Source organism: Onychostruthus taczanowskii, unplaced genomic scaffold (genome assembly GCF_017590055.1).
Source record: "Onychostruthus taczanowskii isolate IOZ18803 unplaced genomic scaffold, ASM1759005v1 scaffold28, whole genome shotgun sequence".
NCBI lineage: Eukaryota > Metazoa > Chordata > Aves > Passeriformes > Passeridae > Onychostruthus > Onychostruthus taczanowskii.
In genome coordinates, this window is record NW_024500128.1 from 6,697,651 (window position 1) to 6,711,075 (window position 13,425).

A 13,425-nucleotide genomic window follows, 5' to 3' on the forward strand; every position below is an offset into this window, starting at 1 on the left:
GTATTTAAGGTTTATTTCTAGGCCAAGCAGTATTTCTTACTGGCAGTGCCTGAGTTATCACACACACTCTTGCAGGGTGTGGATTTATTTTTAAACCCAACAATTTTAGCAAATCTTTCAAGAATGTTTTACACAGTGATATCAGAGAATCAATTATTCAGACTGTTTTTAGGTGGATTTTCCCTCTTCCATTTCCTTGGTTATTAAAGAAAACAGCAAAATTTGGATCAGACCTTCAGCTGTCCAGTCCAAAATACATTTTTAACTGCACGGCATCAAATTGACATATGACGTGACACGATGTAACATAACATAAAACAACATTACTCTGCATAACACATTAGAAATTAAAAATAAATATTTCCTTTGGATCCCATTCGTACTATCAATTTTACTTGCACATCTCTAAATTATGTTTGTTCCTCTCATGTCTTGCCTCTTAGTCACTTGCCTAGGTGAAGAACCAGCCTCTGCCTCCCAGTAGGTTGGTTAAAAACATGTACAACATGTCCATATTCTTCACCTTTAGAAACACAGAGAAAAATCAGATCGTTCCTCTAGAATCTTCACTGATGTTTTCATAACATAAAAGTTTTCATAAAAGTTGTCATTAAATTTAAGAAAAAATTAAAGCTGGAATACTTGAAATACAATCTGAGCTGGTAATAATGTGTACCTTAATACTTGTCATGCAGATACTTAGATGTATACATAAGGAAATCAGAAACATGTTAGTATGATTTAGTAATGGGTAAAGTCAGATGGTCTCCGTACAAAATCTATAGATTATTTTTCCTATTGGTAAAAATGATGTTATTAATTAAAAGCCATATGGCTCCTGCCAATTTATGGAGAATCAATTAATCTTTTAATGAACACTGGAAAGCAGTTATTGACATCTTCATTGATATAGTGGGGAAAAGAAAACTCACAGAAGTGCACATTTTTAAAAGCACTCTTTTGCTAAAAGTCTTGGTTTTCAGGGTCTGCCTAAAGTCTGTCAGGCCTGTTTTCTGGAGATGTTGATCAAATATGGATAATTTGATTTCTGATGGAGTTGTCAGTATGATGTCCTTGAGAAATTGAAACTTTTGGTCCCTAGTTGCCAGACACTCCAGTAAAGAGGAGTAATGATGCCAAGATGAGTTGCTAGCATAGCTAAAGAAGCATGCATGTGGCCAATTAGGGGTACAGTACAAATCACCCAGGTGCCAGCTCTATGATGGCTCTGCACCGTGCAGTAAGGGGAAAGTGAGATTAGGCTTTAGGAAGACATTTGTTATAGTAGGGACAGACCAAAACTGCAACAGGTTACCAGAGGTGGCAATGGAGTTGCTGTTACTACTGCCCTTTATGGGCAGGTTAGATAAACACCTGTCAGTAATAATATAGGTACAGGTGATTATTCATTGCAGCTGGAGAAAAAAAGGTGATGTCTCCTGGGGCCTCCTTCAACTCCATTTTCTGTGTCTCCATGTAGGTTTCCTTGGGTGCCCTTTACAGCTAGAAAAACACCAGAAAGTTTACAGTTACTTTAGCATAGCACTCTGCCTAGGCTGAAAAAACTCTGTTGGGAAAGGTTTATTGTGAGTTAGAATTGTATTGCACTCCATGGTAGGAATTCCCTTCCCCTTATCCATAACACTCATGTCTCTTTTTTGTAGATTTGAAATTGGCTTTTTTTAAGCTGTTTTTTTTCTAGCAAGCCATTGTTAGTTAAACAGACATCGTCTTTCAAAAGCAGCCGTAGCCCATGGGTATACAGCTGGCAATAGCAGTGTGCATTTCTCTGCCTTGAGACTTCTTCTTCCAGGAATATCAGCAATGTGGTTAGAACCTATTGTTACACCAGAAGGCTGCAAGGCAAATATATTTGCTGCTGTCTTTGGTTGTGAGGCAATTCAATCAGTTGCTGGGTAGCTACAGGGTAATTCAGCATCATTGCTATGAATATGGAAATGCTCTGTCTTCAGGCTGTGAGTTTTCTGACCAGTGTATGGCTTCAAACATCCATAAGAGATCTTCATCCATTTGTATTGATGCAACTGATTGGTAGAGACACCATGCTCTTTGGCAGTCATTGCATCATGTTAGTCATGTGCTACTGACTTAGTTGGTAGTGTGATGTCAATAACTATGACAAGTCAGTTGTATATAAACAACATATACAATAGTTTGTAAGACTGAAAAAAGATGCTGGTTCTACAGGTATTTTGGGGAAAAAAATAAATAGGTAAACACACCTAGTTTATAAATGTACAGTATTTATAAGTGCATATATGTAAAATATGAACTGACCCAGCTCCTGCTAAAGTGATCTGACGGTTTTTAATTTCAGGGAGTCACTGAAATTTGAAAAAGTTCACAAGCATTGTAATAACCTAAACCGTATGTTATGTTTAAGGGAGAAAGCTACAGGTTAGCCTTCCTATGCTGCCCCAGGGATGAACTGGCCTTTGTTACCAGCCACTTTGGGAAAGTCTTCTAAAGCAATGCAGCTTTTGTTTTTCAAAGATATATTTAATCCCTATGTGCACCAGTCAAAACCTACCCTGTAGAGCAGATAGATTAGGCGGAAGAAGTATCTCTAAGTTCTTATCAACTGCTTTTTTCCAACTTTTATTGATATGGCGCTTTTGTTTCTCACTCACCTGCAGAGCCTGGAGTTTGCACTGTTTTTGGAGATCCTCACTACAACACTTTTGATGGACGGACATTTAACTTTCAGGGAACATGTCAGTACGTTTTGACGAAAGACTGCTCCTCCTCTGCCTCACCCTTTCAGGTGCTGGTAAAAAACGATGCCCGTCGGACCCGTTCTTTCTCCTGGACAAAGTCAGTGGACCTTGTGTTGGGCAGAAGCACAATCAGCCTCCAGCAGCACCTCACAGTGAAGTGGAATGGGACCCGAATTTCACTACCTTGCGAGACACCGCAATTTCACATCGATTTGGATGGTTATTTGCTGAAAGTGACAACCAAAGCAGGTAAGACTAGTACATGTGTGTCTGTGTATGTGTGTGTGTCTTCTTTCTCTCTGAAGAACTTCTGAAGTTCAGCATGAACAGTAGTCAGTAAAAAAACATGATAGCAGTAATAAATATCATTGTAACTCTTTAGAAATCAGAGAAACCCACAGCACTTTCAAAATTCTCGCAGCCCATAAGCAGACAGAAGTCCCAGCTATGAGTTTGAGCCTGCAAGGATATTGCTAAGCTGTGTTTCATTCTGTGGCTGAAAATTAGCTGCCCAAACAGACAAATTTGCCATGACTTTCACTTCCAGTAACTTAAAAGTGGCTTATGGAGAGTATGGTGGGTTGACCCTCGCTGGACATCAACCAAACATGCCCACCAAAGCCACTGTATTGCTTCCCTCCTCACTTGACAGGAAAGAGAAAATATAGTGGAAAAGTCGTGGTTCAAGATAAGGACTGGTAGATATCACTCAGCAATTACCATTGTGGAAAAAAATAGACTCAGTTTGGGGAAATAATTTTAATTTATTGCCAATAATATTAGGATAGGATATTGAGAAATGTAGTTAAACCTTCAAAAAGCCTCCACACTCCAAATCCCCTTCTTCACAAGTTTAACTTTACTCCTGATTCTCTCTACCTCCTCCTGCCTTGAGTGGTGTCAGGGGATTGGGACTGGGATTTGCAGTCAGTCCATCACACATATTGTATCTACCAGTTCTTCCTCCTCAGCAGGAGGACTCCTCACACATTCTTTGCTCCAGCATGGGGTCCCTTCCACTGGAGACAGTTCTCTGCAAAATTTTCCAATGTGAGTCACTCCCATGGGTTGCATTTCTTCACAGACTTCAAAAACACAGGTCCCTTCCACAGGGTGCAGCTCTCCAGGAACAGACTCCACTGTGGAAACGTGGATTCCCCATGAGATTACAAGTCCTGCTATCAAATATGATCTAGGGTGGGCTCCTCTCTTCATGGCTTCCCACAGGGTCATAGTCTCCTGTTATCCATCTAATCCAGTGTGGGGTTATCCAGGGGCTGCAGGTGGATGTCTACTACAGCATGGACCTCCATGGGCTGCAGGAGGGCAGCCTTGTCTCACTGTGGTCTGCACCCTGGGCTGCAGGGGAATATCTGCTTCAGTACCTCATCTCCCTCCTTCTCTGCTGACTGAAGAATTGTTTATCTTACACTCTCCCTCCTCTTTCTGACTGCAGTTGCACAGGGCTTTTCTCCCCCTTCTGAAATATGTTATCCTGGAGGTGCTACCACTGTTGCCAAGGCCGAGCCCATCTTGGAGCCAGCTGGAATTAGTCCATCTCGGAGACAGCTGCAATTGGCTCCATCGGACATAGGGGAAGTTTCTGGCAGCTTCTCACAGAAGCCACCCCTGTAGCTCTCCTTCCAAAATCTTGCCATACAAACTCAATACCCGATATCGTTTGATACTTACAGATAAGAAAAGAGAGGATATCAGTTCTTAAACATAAAATTCATGTTTTTCAAAGTTGCAGCAACATATCTTGCAGTTAAGGTGATCAATTATATATTCGTAGTTATAGATGGCTGGAATGAGTTTAAGTTGTAAAATTATGGAAATATTTCACTGGGGCTATCCAGCAAAATGGAGGCACTGGTTTAAAAAGCAAGGCCTAATTTACTGTTCAGTGCCATCTTATGTGCCCAGGTAAGAAGCTGTCTGCAAGGAACAAACACCACAAGCAAGAGGAAATGAGAAACTTTATAGAATTTTTTCACCGGGTGAAAAAAAATTGGAGAAATTTCTGTTTCAGAAGGATTAAAAAAAAATAGATGCTTTCCCAGTGTAGGGTGAAAAAAGAGAGGGAGAAAGTAATGCAAAATAAGCAAAACTGCTGCACTAGAAGTAAAATTTCTACCTTATTTATAGAAACAGGGAAGGGAAATTGCATTCTCTCAGGTCTTTTCAGTCTTAGAAAATACATTAATTGTCAAAATGTGAAACCATAGGACTTACTTTTGTTTTGATAAACTGTTCTGAAACTATAGTATCTTTGCATAGATAAATACTGAGGGGAAGTTTAAAACTTTCTCATTAGCATGTGTTAGGTACTTCTGTAGTCCTGAGAGATTTCTCTTACACAGTGAAGTACTGTTTCAGTAAGGATACTGTTTACTGTTAATTCAATTAAATGCCATGTGAAAGCAGGGAAAACAGTCTTTCTTATGGAGTGATACGGTCACAGGCGTGACGCATAGTCATACTCATTATCTAGCAAAATTTTTTTTCAGGGGAGATAGTAGCACCCGCTGTTGAGCTGAGAATTTAGACACCTGTTCATATCGCCTCTGGAAAAGTGAGCCTGCATAATGGGGATCCCGGCTCTGGGCTCATTCCTCAAAGTAGCAATGCAGATTTTTGTGGCTGTCTGTAAAATGCACACAAGTTGACCATTATTCACAACTTCTAATTAGAAGCATCTTGAGGGTTTTTCTTTGCAGCCAGCTGAACACCATGAATTCAGGCGATGTGGGTTTCATTAGCCAACCACAGGCCAAGGAAAGGTTTTCAACTGAAGATGAATGGCAGCTAATCCTGCTGCTATTCCATTTGTCTCTGGTGCAAGCCTAATAAATGACTACACACATCTTTGTCCATGTGTTGGCAGAGGAAGTGCAAACATGGCATATGACAACATACCAAACAGTGTGTAATCACTGCAAATTATAGCCTAAATAATTCCTCTCCTTAACGGAGCAGGATCAGGTTTCTCTTGCTGAATACAGCATGATGGGCCAAGTCCTACTTTCTTCAGCACATAAGGCCTGAGAAGTAGCAGAATGACCTGGCTCCATTTTGCTGGGAGAGGGCAAGCAGCAGAGAGGCTGTAGAGAGGAAGAATGTGCTGAGTAGAACTGGTTTAAAGGCAAACATTTTGTTCCAGAGGAAGTTCTGAGTACCGAGGGAAAAAAATTGGAGAAATTTCTGTTTCAGAAGGAAACATGGATTTTTCAAAAATATATGCTTTCCCAGTGTAGGGTGAAAAAAGAGAGAGAGGAAGCAATGAAAACTAAACAAAACTGCTGCACTAGAAGTAAAATTCAAAGTAAAATTGGGCTGGGAAATGCAGGGTCTGGTGCTTACGGCTCAGCCAGCATTCCCACGGATTTTGGTTTTCCTTTTGCAGAGCTGGGAATTGAGCCTTAGATAAAACAGACAAGCCCAAAGATTCAGGAAGTCTTGTGGTCCCTGGCTACAGGGCGGTGTGCATGGCAGGGCAGTCTTGGAGTTTCATACCCTGATCATTCAGGCTTCCAGGCAGCCCACCAGGCGAGCTGGCAGGAAACCAGCTTGGAGCCTTGCCGGTGCTGTGTTGGAAGTTCATTGAATACGATATGTCTCCCTGAAGCATTTAAGTTCTGATGAATTGGCATTTTCCAGTGAAAACCTGTTTTGTTGCTAAATTCCTCACCAGCTGTAACCCTGGATGGCACGCAGCAGCAGTCCTTGCACTCTGCACTGACAGCTATGGGTGTGCTTGGGATGTGTTGAGTCCTTATCCAAATTTGTGTGCTAGAAAGACAAAAGAGTCTTTGGTAAGTAACACGGGGCTGATGTTACTTACCTATTCATCTCTTGCATAAGCATTTTGTTGTTCTTGTTTCTGCACTATCTTTTGCACCAAGCCATTTTGCTGCACTTTTTCTGTACTACTTTGGCATTAAATGTTTAGGGAAGAGTTGTTTGCCAGTTCTTGAGGATGCCTTTAAATCTCAAGGATGCCATGAAAAATCATGCAGAACAATTGATGAGAGGTCCTATAATGGTGAACTCAGTGTGTGATATACATAAATCCAGAAGGATTTTTTTTTAATGGAGTAGAGTAGACAATGTGCCAAGTTAAGAAATCAAGTAACAAGTTAGTTAAGTGTCCTTCAAAGAGAGGGAGTAATTGGAAAAAATGAAAGAGTAACTCAGAGAGTATTCCTTTTTTGCACATCCCCAGATGGGACAGATGTTGCATCCTTTGGCTTCTCATCTCTTGGTTTCTGATTCTTGTCCAAGTGAATGGGAAACTCATTCATTTTGGGCGGGGGGAAGAAAGCGGGGGATGTAGGCACCAAGAAAATCTTCCAAACAGTTTCTGCCTGCCAACGAGACCATTTCAAACACTGCTCTGTAGCATAATCCCATCTGTCACAGTTTTTACTGGTTTACAAAAATGAACTGGACTTTCTGCTTGTGAACAAACAAAAGGCACACACTGCACATTGTGATCAGGCTCCAACAAAATTGTCGTGCATGTAGGGGTAAATACCCTTCCTTGTTACTCCAAAAAGGAATAAGCTCTGTTATGGACAGCAGCCTTTATTCTCTTCATCAAAGCCAGAAATTACCCTTCCATCTGAGCAATTACAGCAGAGTAAAGTGTAATTAAGCCATACCAGCTAGAGGAAAGTACATCCATGTGACAGTTACAAGTGAGTCTCTTGAATGAAATCCAGTAATCAAGGCAGGAATCTCTAGATTTAAAAATGTGAATTTTTATTCTGAGAAGAAAAGCCATAATTTCATGTTATTTTTCTTCTGCATATCTGCATTTCTTTTGTAGGTCTACAGAAGCAACATGTAACATGTAAATTAACTCAGGGAAGGAGGACATAAATGTTCAGAAAAATTTTCAAGTTAACCTTTCATTATTAATGTGTTTTCACTGAAGGTCAGTAAGTTTTGTCTTAAGAAAAAGAAATAGTCTTAAAAGAAAACTTAAGATAGAATCCTTAGCCAGTCTTTTCTGACTTTGTTTAAAGTAGGGAACTTCTGAGGGAGCTTCTCTGAGGGAAAAACTTGAACTCAGCCTTAAAGCTATAGTTATTTTCTGAGAAGAACTGTCTGAAAATTTGGATCTTGATGCTTTAAACTTTGAGAAAGTTTATGTGATTCTCAAGTCTGAAGAAATCTTGGTTTATAAGTTAATGGGAAGTATTTTCTAAGTGCCAGCACGGCATTATTAATCTTGTGTCTGCAAATCAAGCTGTGTTTTGTTTTGTTCAGTGTTGTCAGAAGCAAAGACAGCTGGATTTTGAATTTGTCCAGCAATGATAATGTATGAAGCAGCTTAAAAGGCAGCTTTCTCCCTTGCCACTGTGCTGGCCTCATTAACAGCTGTAGTCTTGCACAATTTCTCAGTTGGCTGGGTGTAAAGTGCCTTTGGAGGAGGAGACAGTGGCCCAATCCATGCTGGGTTTATGAGGTAATTTGAAACTGATTTCAGGCATAGTTAACTCAGGATACATTTGTGCTACCATTGCTAAGCTATGGTGATAAGAAAACAGTGTTATAGACTGCAGTGACAGATAATGCAGAATTACCTTCACAGCCTTGATGAGTAAATCATTCCCAAAACTCTTGGAGACATGGTGTAACCTACAGAAGCACTGGGGCAGGATGTTAAAATGGACGCACCCTTCTATAGCCATAATTTGCTCTTGAACCTCACCCTGTTCCTCTGCAGCATGGGTAGGAATTGTCATAGGAGACAATGGGATGTGTTGCTGAAAAAAGGGTTCCAGCTTTGAACTGATTCACTGGTATGTTAATTACTTGCATGAGGATAGGGCAGGATTTGGATGACACAGTGACAAGCACTGATTTATCAGGGGAAAGGGTGGTGCTAAGCCAGCCCACATAGCAAATGAAGAAAGCTGGAGCGAAGCCCTGGTCCTGCACCACAAAATGATGCTCTTTGGTATTCTTGGCTAAACAGGGGGAATAGGGTAAAGTCTGGATTATCCTGTTGAAAATCAGGATCCTGTGTTTATCCTTAACTAATGGCTGCTCACAGGTATTTTATGAGAATAACTTAATATCAGCAAAATGATTTGTGATCTTCAGATGCAGGGTTCCTGCAGATGTGATGGAGAAGAATTCAGGAGACAGTGGAAGTAATTACAAGAAAGGCCATTTTTTGGGTGGAAGTTAAGCAGCAATGTTTCTTGGTGTTGTTTTTATCCCAAATTATATCAAAATGGTTTTACCTTATGAGCTGCCTATTTACTCCTCAAAGAATGGAATCCATTTAATTTACAGTCACTCAGGTAAAAACTAGAAGTTTAGTCTCCACATGATCTCTGGCACCTCTAGAGTATCTGTGGGAACAGAAAGACATTCAGAAAATAGTTTATTTCCTCTGCATTAGACAATACTGTTGTGATCCAGAGCTGCCTATTTTACTCCATCAAAGGGCCCAGACGGCTGACTTAAACTAGACACCTAGCTTTTAGGTGGGCACAGGCAGATAAAATGGATGTCACTCACAAAAAGTAACTCAGATTTTGATGTTCCAGAAGTGCCAAACCTTCCTGTAAAGCAAATTGTAGGAGAGGGCTTACATCCCAGCCACTAGATGAAGGTTAGATGTTTACCATAGTTTCTCAGTTTTGCTAACTTATGCAGACAAAAAGTTGGTAATTAATGCCTTTTGAGTGAACAGTTTGAATCCAATTCAGAATGCTTTCTTACAACAGTTTTGGTATCTGATATGTCTTTGTTGTAATCTTTTAAACTCTTTTTACTCCTGCAAAATAAGGTAACTTGTCTTGGAACAGTTGTATTCACCCCAAAAAGCAACCAGTGTCAGCTTTGTAGGCAAGAGTAGAATGTTTCCCATCAGGTTATGGCTGGAATCTCATGGGTCATGGACATCTTTGTATTACCACTACCTGTGCAATGGGTAACAATGGTTGAAATTCTGGGGCCCCTGCATAATTAGCTAGAAATTTACCATAGCAAATTCAATTTGCAGAATTGTGCAAGAGCCCTCCTTTGATATTGATATCCTGCCTTCGCTCCATATTTTTTAGGATAACCCCTTTCATTAGCAAGAAGGAACAAAAATAAGAAGAGATAGGCATGCATGTATTGTAACTGGCTATAATTTAAGAAACACTTCAGTTGCCAGAGGCACTTACTGGGAACTATATAGAAATCTAACAGCATTATCAGAACTAAGCCAGTGGCTTTGTCCAGGTTCCCATTAACACTGTTGCACAAACATAAGCTGCAGTTTGTTATCCTCAATTTCTTCCTCTCTCTCTTTCTCTCTCTCTGGTTTTTTTTGGGGGTTTTTTTTTGTGCATTTTTGTCTTATCTTTTTATCAGGCTTGGAAATCTCATGGGATGGAGACAGTTTTGTGGAAGTCATGGCTGCACCTCATCTGAAAGGCAAACTCTGTGGTTTGTGTGGCAATTACAATGGGCACAAGCGAGATGACCTGATTGGGGGGGATGGCAATTTTAAGTTTGATGTGGATGACTTCGCTGAATCCTGGCGTGTGGAGTCCAATGAGTTCTGCAGCCGCCCACAGAGGAAACCCGTACCTGAGCTCTGTCATGGGACAGTCAGGGTGAAGCTCCGAGCTCATCGGGAATGCCAGAAACTCAAAGCATGGGAGTTCCAGAGCTGTCATTCAACAGTGGATTACACCACCTTTTACCGGTAAGCGTGGCTTGCTGTGGAGGGAGGTACTAAGTTACTGTGTGATGAGAAAAAACAGGCTGTAGGCCCAGTTTCAGTAGCACTTGAACACATGTTGAGATATGTTTGTTAAGAATTAATACACAAGCTTATATTATGGGAGGTTTTCTGAGTCCAGAACCAGAAGAAGATGGTCCTGAGCAAATAGACTTGAGCAACCAACACAGAGAAAGGCAGGCAGGCTTATGATAACCTAGAGAAAAAGTACATTTGGAGACTGAAGAAAGAGGGGGAAGAGACTTCAAAACATTTTTGTAAACTCCCTCTGATTTCAAACTCAATTGTAAAGTTGAGTCTGACTTCAATTGCTGTTGCTTGTGGTCCACAGAAGTGTGCTTCCCAGAAACATTTTAAAAATCACTTTATTAAAGCAAGGATATTAAGTATGTCTAATGCCTCTTGGATGCTGTGGTTTTGTGGCTTGAGAATTTTAAAGGAGAGTTAACAAAATATTCCATGCATAGTCTGTCCTGCCCTGGGGGAAAAGAGAGACAGACTGAGGATCTAGAATCCTTGTCTGAATGAATTATTTAAGATTTTTAATCTTTAAAATGGTTAAAGTCTAAGCCACAAAGACATATTTTTTGTTCTTTAATTGGCACGAGTTTATTTACCCCTCACTCAGTAAATACAATTGTCTGTTCTTTTGATTGCCTGACATAAAAGGTAAGAGCAAGCTGAATCACAGTTGTATGGTTGTGGATGAAGCTGCCTGATCTCTGTGCTCCCAGCTTTCCCCACTTGGTCACATTCACTGAACTATTTGATTTATTAGGAGAAGCTTTCTAGAGTGACTCAATTTCCCTAATGAATTGGCTTTCCTCTTTTTTTATAATGAGACAGAAAGACATTTATCTAACCCAGCAGAATACATCTGAGACTGGGAAATGCTAGAAGAAGACATACATGTTGGCTTGTAGTCTGTGTGCTTCTGCACTTATTTTGCTATGGTATATCCCTGTGCTAGGAGCCTAAAGGCAAAGAGTAAAGATTATGTTGTGTGCAGGTTATGATACTTTATCTTTTCCAATGGCTGAAGGCACAACAGAGAGCACTAGAGAAGTTGCTGCTTCAACACACACACAGGGTCTGTTGAATGCATTTCAGCAACATTCCCATCTCACTTCCATCGTCCTTTAAAGGTAAGTGGTGACAATGCAAATGGAAAACAGGTGCAGAGAGATTTGTTTAATTTTGCAGTGGATTTTTTGTTCCTTTTTTAAAGTAGCTCATGATGAATTTAGTGCAATACACTTCCTGACACCACAGCAGAAAGTGATTTATATTTTGGCTGCAACAGTAAAAAAAAAATCTACATGCTTGCACTCAAGAATCACCATTAGAGCTTTTCTGTTCCTTTAAAATGATATCTAATGTTTGTCCTGGAAAGGCAACGAAATCAAGCAAGTATTTAATTTGTGTCCTTTTGTAGAAAAGTGTATTTTTCCCTCAGGAAATGTTACATTGAAATGACCATCATATTTTGTCAGAAGTAGCTGTTGTTTCCATTTTGATGTTGCTAGCTGTTAAAATGCTCAGCTTCCAACACAGGAATGAAGATAAACTATAATTTATAGCTAAATAATAGTATGTAATAGAATGCTGCTTCTTGTTAGAAACTGATAAAGCTGTAGCAAGGAATTTTGTCAATGACCATGGCCATTTTCCATACCAGGAATTGTCTGCAAAGAGGTAATGATTATGGGACACACATTCAAGAAAGATTTGCATTTTTCATTAATTCTGTTCAGAATTAACAGTAAAGAATTAATGTAAAGAACTCATTACTGGTGATGTGCTTTTGCAGGAGATTTAGATTTACATTGAAAGAAATTCAAATTAACACAGCTTTTAACTGAGATTTCTTTTTTAGAAAGGCATATTTAGTTAATGTTCTCTAATTTCAGGGTAAGTTTAACTAAAATTTTTTAAAATTCTGCTTTTTCAACTCTGAGCAGACTCCTAGCAGTAAGAAAAGGAAGGAGGCAGAATGATATGGTTAGATTTTTTTTTTTTTCTCCCAATGTCCTCATTGAATGGAATGGCGTCTCAGTTTTTACTATCCAACATTACATATTATGGAATTTTTCCTTTTGAAATACTACTTTTCAAGAGTTAACCTTTCGTGGTCATTTTTGTCTATATTACTGACATTGCTTCATTTTCATTTTGCTTCTTGGGTAGTGACGTGCTGTTAATAAAAATTCTCAGAAACAGAAATAAACTCAGCAGGAACATTAGGAATTAGGGTGTGTTTTCTCCAAATACCAAAAAAGGCAGTGAACAATGGATTGCAAACTTTTGTTTGGTATTGTTTTACTGACGAGATTTGTGTGAAGATATCTCAAATTCATTTTAAGTCTCATTCTTTTTACAGCTGTAGTTTCTCCTTTTTCTGGCCATCCAAAAAACATACAGTGTGATTGTCATGGTTGTTAAGTGAAAAGGATATAGTTCATGTTTTAGAGAGTAGAGATCTAGCTGCATGTTGACTCCTGTGCTTGACCTTGAGAGATCTGTGACACTTTAGGTTTTGCACCTTGCCCTTAACCCTTTTTTTGTGATGTAACTTTGGTGACTTGTGTTTCCCTGTAAAGCATGTGGCAGAAGGAAGTACAATGTAAGTGTGTGAGAAAGGAATTTGAAATAGTTCTGACTGCAGACTAACAAAATTGTACACCACTTTTTAAGTTCTTTGTTTTGTAACTAAACACATTTTATGTTTTTTTCATCGTGGTTTGCTTTGTTTAGTTGAGGCTGGTATTTTTTGTTTGTCTTCAATGCATTTCTAGTTCAGTACTCATGTGTAATACTCTAAAAATAACCCTTAGGTTTCAACTTTTTGGAGGCAAGTTCATTAAGCAGGGAAACTATTTTGAATTTCTAGGAGATTTTGGTAAATCCTGTGTGAAGAAGAGATTAGCAGTTAGT

The 13,425-nt window shown here is 39.5% G+C and overlaps 1 protein-coding gene across 2 annotated transcripts in view; it reads left to right on the forward strand.

Moving 5' to 3' along the window:
* The window catches only part of BMPER (BMP binding endothelial regulator), a 145,697-nt gene that overhangs the window by 91,405 nt on the left and 40,867 nt on the right, over positions 1–13,425 (forward strand). For both annotated transcript variants that reach the window (XM_041407953.1, XM_041407952.1), the window contains exons 12-13: positions 2,658–2,987; positions 10,119–10,455. In XM_041407953.1, the coding sequence (XP_041263887.1) occupies positions 2,658–2,987; positions 10,119–10,455 (667 nt within the window). The remainder of the gene's footprint in view (positions 1–2,657; positions 2,988–10,118; positions 10,456–13,425) is intronic.